At 35.8% G+C, this 7493-nt stretch overlaps 1 protein-coding gene across 3 annotated transcripts in view; it reads left to right on the top strand.

The window, feature by feature from the left end:
- Nucleotides 1–7493, top strand: part of LOC115443410 (RNA helicase aquarius) — an 81890-nt gene that overhangs the window by 37716 nt on the left and 36681 nt on the right. For 2 of the 3 annotated variants that reach the window (XM_030168797.2, XM_030168798.2), the window contains 9 exons: nucleotides 1203–1316; nucleotides 2188–2291; nucleotides 2741–2852; nucleotides 2939–3152; nucleotides 4207–4255; nucleotides 4855–5090; nucleotides 5233–5450; nucleotides 6767–6936; nucleotides 7157–7288. In XM_030168797.2, the coding sequence (XP_030024657.1) occupies nucleotides 1203–1316; nucleotides 2188–2291; nucleotides 2741–2852; nucleotides 2939–3152; nucleotides 4207–4255; nucleotides 4855–5090; nucleotides 5233–5450; nucleotides 6767–6936; nucleotides 7157–7288 (1349 nt within the window). Of the gene's footprint in view, nucleotides 1–495; nucleotides 700–1202; nucleotides 1317–2187; nucleotides 2292–2740; nucleotides 2853–2938; nucleotides 3153–4206; nucleotides 4256–4854; nucleotides 5091–5232; nucleotides 5451–6766; nucleotides 6937–7156; nucleotides 7289–7493 lie in introns of those variants that run through there. The other variant, XM_037438195.1, reaches the window with a different exon arrangement.

Here is a 7493-nt window from a genome sequence, read left to right as displayed (position 1 = left end):
TATCAAAATTTTGCGTGCTGCGCAGTGTCCCCCGCGTGTCAGAATTACCTTTACGCAAAGATAAAATATCGCAATACTTGAAATCAGTAAAAAAAAACCCGTAGTTTGGCGAAAGAAAAGGCTTAGTGCTTTGGCTTAGGGCTAGTAGAATGACTGCGTCGGTGGCGTAGTTGTAATGCATACGCAATACGTGTATGACTACCGCGCTGAGGTCCTGGGCTCGGGTCCCGGGTCGGGTCAAAAATAATTGTGGCTGGATTATTCCATTTTAAAAATTACCCAGTCGCAGCTCGGAGTAAGGAAGTTGAGGGTGTCATACCCCTGCCGTAAAACCGTTGGCCATGGACCTAATCTTCATTCCGGTCGTGTCGGATTGCTTTCTCATCGTAGTGCGAGAGTTAATGAACAGAGATAGCACATGTGTATCGCACATAAACTTGGGGACTATTATATCTCCTGCGTACCTGGCTGATCTCTGTTCAGACAGGCCGCCGTGGCCGTAATTCAGATTACAGCCAGATTACGGTCCATCTACCACAATTACTGTGTATATAGACACTGGTGCTGCGTACACTGCATTTATGAAGGCGGACCGCATCGGCGGATTTTATCTTATGGTTTTAGATATCACACCTTTGAGTCGTTCTTTGGGCAAGATTGAAAGCCTATGAAGGAAAATTTTGAACGTCGTTGTTTGAGGTTGGGTATGATAAATAAAAGTAACTCTTAATACAATTTTCACAGCGAAACATACTGTATTTAATTAACCTAGAGAATTTCACTAGGTTTTACTTAAAATATTGAAGAAATTTTAGATACTAAGAAAGTCCCGAAGTATTACTTTGGTATTGGGCATTTTTTCTCCATAACCCAAATATTATGAATGTCATCAGTTCTTAATTACGAAGCGCAAAGGTCATATTGCAAAATGGATCATAAATAACAGTAATTAGTGATATCTGGCCTAAAGGAAATAATATTATGGGAAGGAACGAACTTGTGCGTTGGTAAGCCTGAATAGCGTGGCAAAGGTAAACCCGACCAAACTTTTTGGTTCGAGGAGACTTGAAGGAGACAAAGCATTAAACTTGTAATGATTTAAACATGAGATATGTTTTGGATCATATACTTACCACAAGGCGAATATTTTTTATTTCTTTTGTAAAAATATATATTTTATAGATATAAAATGTTTGTTGCAGCTGCTCCAAATGTTGAAGTTCTATGCACGATTTGAAATCAATGATGAAACTGGTGATCCAATGGCAGATCGTGACATGACTCTTTTACATTATTCCAGAATTACGTCATTGCAGGTAGGTACTGGCCGACGTTGAATAATTAGTTCAGTCAACAAGTTCGAAAAGGTGTTAATTCTTGATAAAACTCCTAAATATGAGCAATAATTCTTCAGATTCGGAATGATGTTTAGAAAATTGTATATCGAGAATTTATTAACGCCTAAATTTTTTTGCTGTTATTGCTTATTATTACTGGTTAGATGAAAAAAAGGTATTTCGGTTTTCGATAATAATTAAAAAAAAAATCTAATAAATTAAAAAAAAACCTTTAAAGAGGGAGAATGTAGTTTATATTAAACGCCCAAGACAGTATTCAACATTGTGTAAAGCTAAGATGTTTTTATTACATAGATACGTTGTCCGAGCTCAATACTGGCAAGACGAAAGTAAGGTAACTGCCCGACATTCACTTAGTCAAACTCCAACCACTGTCGCGGCTAGTCGGCTTACTAACTTCTTGTATTTTTATAAATAAAATGCCTTCCTGTGTTTTTTAGACGATGTACAAATTATACTCCAACTGTGAATGAAAAAACGTTTCATTTCATACGTTAGTAATCAATATACATTATTTAACTTATTTTTTAAACTAATAAATGCATTTCATTCGACTGTCATGGTGACGGGGCGGTCGACGCTCGGGCCCCTTCGGAACCACTCGGGCTCGCTCGGGCCGTATCGATGCGAGCCGCAAGGGCTGTGACTATAGTAAATACTCTGCTGTTTTTATGTGCAATTTTGTTAGGGTATGACGCGTCTATTTCTAAAATGTCATTGGTGTAAAGTGTGTACACAGTCCTGGTTATAATAATCAGGAATATTACAAAAATTACAAATCAAAATAACTAAAATTAAAATGTGTTATGGTTCTTACGATATTTTCCAGAAAGCGGCGTTCTCAAAATTCCAAGATTTACGTTTGTTTTCTTTGGCAAATGTAGCCAGCGTCGACACCAGGGATGCATTGCAGAAACATTTCGGCAATTTGAGGTAAAAGCTTACATAGTGGCATTAAATTCTACTATGCTTACAATAAAATTACTATTGTGTAAAAATACAATAGGTATATAGTTCAGAACCTTTTGCAGAGAGTTGTATTCGAATTCAAACTAAAAAACACTTCTTATTGAAGCGGAGGGTAGATTAGATTGTGTAACTTGGCTACGAGGAATTTTATTTGCAAAGATTTTTCATTATAAAGCCTCATCGATGTGAGCGCACATCGGAGCGAGAATAACCACCGCGAGTACGATAGTTGCGGTAACCGAACCTCACCACAGGTTTTTTTTGCAGCATGTACACCAGCTCAATAGTAGTTATTTATATCATAGATTAAATATCCGTATTTAAAATATAGACGTATCATCTCAGTTTAAACGTTGGCTTTTGAACTTGCGTAATATATAATAATATTTTTCTCGGGTACAATTGTCTTACAGTGATAAGGCTCTTCGGGCTATAGCCACTTATCTGAATCTCATTCCACCGGAAGGCAAAGAAGATGAAGCTCCTTGGCACCGTCTCGATAAAACCTTTCTTAAAGAATTGCTGGTAAGTTGAATATTAGGGATCCAGTAAGTCATTTCAAAACGAATGCAGAGTTTTTTGGGATAGTTATAAATTGATATTTTGTTCAGATATCCAGACACGAGCGCCGCATATCACAATTGGAGGAGCTCAATTCAATGCCTTTATATCCGACTGAAGAAATTATATGGGACGAGAATGTCGTACCCACAGAGATTTACAGTGGTGAAAACTGTCTCGCATTACCAAAATTAAACCTGCAGTTTCTGACCCTACATGATTACCTGCTTAGAAATTTCAATCTGTTCCGCCTGGAGAGTACATGTAAGTTTCATCCTTATTTATTTTGTTTTAGAATCAGAATATGAATGTTTCAACTCGTAACATGGTCAAAAGTTCTTCACCTTTACCTGTTAAGACTTATAAATGTACCTACATGACTTGAATTATGACAAAAGGAGTATAAATTCAGAAAGATATTCCAACTCGTAAATTTTTTGCGCTGAGCTTAACGTTGCATTATGGTCCTTACAACTATTAATATCAAGCAATGAGACAATCGAGGCCAATTGAGCCAAGCCTATGTTTTCGAATACAATTGAAATTGCATCAACATGAGTGATGGGCGATGGCATTTATATCATTACGCCGCCACGCTGGTCGGTTACATATTTCGTATTGAAACAGTCGAAATAAAGAAAATGGGCAATTTATTAGTTCATGAAAGTCACTGACGTCTATTAATTTCATAATTACAAATGTTAAATTTTTATAGAAATTTTGGTAATATGCTTAGTGAATTTAATTCGGAGTTGAAAACATATTCTTTTTACGTTTACTCTACTTTTAGCATGAAATGTAAACCAAATTCAATAGATAATATATTTTAATAGCCTTTTTTGTTTTATATTCCTTTTAAATTAATAATAGAGAACCAGAACAAAAATTTTGTATTTGAAAATAAGGAACTAAAAGTTAAACTAGGACACAAAATATGTATTTTACATATAACGTATAATATACATTAAATATTTGAGTTAGTATTATTACATTCAAATGCTTCTCCGTCTGATTTCTTTTTTTGAAAGTATTTGGCCACTTTACCAACAACGCCTTTTACGTTACGAGAATAATCACGACCCATCTTTAGATATTTTATCTCATGTACATAGAGCACATACCGCCCGGCACAAAAAGCGTCTTGCCGCCGCGAAATTCGACTGCAAAATGACAGAGTGCATCGGTCTGTCTCACCTCCGCCTCCCACCGCCCGACTACCCAAGGCGAGATAAAGCGCGCGCGTTCGCACTATAGTTAAAATATATAGTGCGAACAATATTCGATTTGTAATATTAAATTAAATGAATTATTTACACAGATGAAATACGACAAGACATTGAAGACGCAGTCTACAGACTGGCTCCATGGTAAGTCAAAACTTCATATCTATTATAAATTGTTATCACAGATAAAAGGTCAGTTCTAACCTAAAGAATTGAAAAGTTTATATCACCAATGACTTGATCTTGAGAATAAATCAATAAAAAATAGTTTTATCAGACTATATAAAGAAGGACAAAAAATATATAGTTTTAGTTTTACGTTGTTTTACCTATTTTTCGCGTCTTTCGGATGTTTGTGTTGTGTGGAGAGCAGCGTTGCGCCGAATCACTATCTGATATTTTTGCTACACCCTATGAGCTGGATTGCCTAAAGGAAAATGGAAATGCCAAATTACGAAAGGGAATAGAATATTGGTCAATAAACGGCGTTGGGGACTATATAAATAAACCGTTTTCTTAATCTTAACTTTTATTCGTTCTCTACAGTATTTCCTTTTTATAATTATCCGATTACTACCACTGCTACATAATTTACGGCGAATTTTATACTAAACGAAGCTAACAACTAGGGGTGCGTGAGCCTCCGACGCGTTGCATGTTGATTGCGAAAAATATTTTTAATATTAAGATTTAAAACATGAAGGGTTCTGATTTTTGTAAACAAATAATTATGGTTGTACCAGGCGAGCAGAAGACGATAGCGTATACTTCGGTGGTTGGGCGCGAATGGCTCATCCCATTAAGAGTTTTGCCGTAGTGGAAGTTGCGAAACCTAATATCGGGGAAAAAGCACCGTCCAGAGTCCGTGCCGATGTTACTGTTACTCTTAGCGTCCGAAATGAGATCAAACACGAATGGGAAAGTCTAAGGAAGCACGATGTTTGCTTTTTAATTACTGTGAGACCAACACAGGGTATAGGTAAGTATTTATGGGATTACTAACTATATGTCTTCATAAAGCAATTAATTTTATACCCAAAATTGCGATGTAACTGGCAAATATGACCTCTCATAATTTTTAATGGCAGACGATCCTGATAAATGTTTAATTCATTTCGTAGGTACTAAATATGACTACAGAAAGAGTATGGTAGAGCAAGCGGGCATAGTATATGTCCGGGGATGTGAAGTAGAGGGTATGTTAGACGCGTCTGGCAGAGTCATCGAAGAAGGCCCTGAACCGAGACCCGAATTAGAAGGAGATTCTAGAACCTTCCGACTATTGCTGGACCCCAACCAGTATAGACTCGATTTGGACCGTGCTAGCAAAGGAAATGAAGTAAGTGTTTATCAATTTAATTTCATTTAAAATATTACGCTGTCTAACCGAAATATCATCTACATAAATAAGATAAAAAAATCGGTTTGTAAAATAAAATAACATTCTTTCCAGAAATTCATAGCTACCTAATCTTGATTATTTGCATTGTATATACGCTCAAATACCTACCTATTTTTGTATCTGTTTCTTCCGGCTATTCGTCATTTAGTGTTCCGTCATAACGGACGTTCCTAATTTATGAATTTCCATTTATAGCTGCATTTATAAGAAGTAATTTGGGGTTTCACGGCAAAAACTAATAAAAGGCATTTTAAAATAGTGCTAAAATCCGATTTTGGTAGGGCTTTAAATAACAGGTAATTTTTGTATTAAACGTCGTATATCAATATATTTAATGATTTTAAATCTTTAATTATAATCAAAAAGTCTAATGTGACAAAAAAACAGTATCAAATATTAATGAAGTATTTTCATCTCCCCGTACCGGTGTTCGGTGCCTCGACACGACGACGTTTGGGTTAAAATATTACTAGATGCTTAAAGGATAAATAAACATATATTTTTTTTGCTTTTGAGAGGTTTTTTTTATTAGAAGGGATCCTCGTTGCAACCATTTCTACGACACCAAACACGCTAAGTCTGCTGTAAGTTGCTGGGGATTTAGATACCCCCCAGAATACATTATGCTTTAACATCAGCTTCAGGTCACCATGCTTTAGAAGTACAACCGGCGTAATAGTATACCAAGTTTCCAATCAATCGGACATGTGAACGTAGAAAAAAAGCTGATGACTTTCACACGCCTGAATCTGTAAATTATAGCTAAAAATCACCTCGATCACATCAGCTTTCAAATAATAAAAACCGAATCAAAATAGACATATAGATATAAAGACTCTGATATACACCTTACAAATATAACACCCCTCTTATTCCTCGGGGTTTAATTAAACTCGGTCACAATCTAGAAGCCAATTTGCAATGATTTTCACAAAGTTGCACTAGAATTTTATGTTAAAGTATCATTCATGGTAGATAGAGCCTATCAGATTTTTCTATGTTAATTTTGTAATTTGTATCAGAAAATTATGGTACCCTCTTTCTTCTCTAGGTCTCTGGACTAACGAGATCGAATAGTTTGTAACGTTTCCAAAAGTATACCTATAATGTACTGCACATATTGCAGTCGTTAAAAATTAATGTTTCCTAAACCCCATTATATCGCGTTTTCTGGGAAATAGCACCATTAATTAACCTTTTCGTGGTTTACCGACACATTTATTGCGCATGTATTGACGTGTTTGTCCACACAGGATGTATATGAAACATTTAACATCGTTATGCGACGAAAGCCAAAAGAAAACAATTTTAAGGCCGTGCTGGAGACTATAAGGGAATTGATGAATACGGAATGCGTTGTACCTGAATGGCTGCACGATATCGTGCTTGGATACGGTGATCCGGGACAAGCTCATTACACCAGGTAAATCGCTGTATAATAATGTCATATCCTCATTGACTGCATCATCCACTGCACTGATAATATCAGTAGTCATATAATTTTGTTTATACAATATTTTGTGTCTTATGTCTATGTTTCGACCGACCGCAGCATTCTAAACTTATCTGCATCCATTCTTTCCTCACCTACATCCATTCTTTGCCTTACTCAATGTCGCTCACATTTAATGTTATTACCACAGAATGCCAAATGAAATTGCAACTTTGGACTTTAACGACACCTTCCTGGATATGGAGCACTTGCGTAACAGCTTCCCGGGACATGAAATCAAGGTGCAGACTGACGATCCACGTAAACTGATCAGACCTTTCAAGTAAGTACTTAATTGATTAAAGATTTTCTTATAGATTGAGTAAAAAATGTGATTAGGTACCTACCTAGTCGATATTTAAGTATTTGTATTTTTGGAAATTTTTATTGTTCAAAATTTACATATAAATGCTAAATCTAAATTGAATAAAATTTGGCACACATACATTGTAGTAAGTAATAAACTTGATATCTAGACTACATTAGAT

Source organism: Manduca sexta, chromosome 13 (assembly GCF_014839805.1).
Source record: "Manduca sexta isolate Smith_Timp_Sample1 chromosome 13, JHU_Msex_v1.0, whole genome shotgun sequence".
Lineage (NCBI taxonomy): Eukaryota > Metazoa > Arthropoda > Insecta > Lepidoptera > Sphingidae > Manduca > Manduca sexta.
The sequence above is the reverse complement of the archived record's forward strand: the minus strand, read 5'-3'. Positions and strand labels throughout refer to the sequence as shown.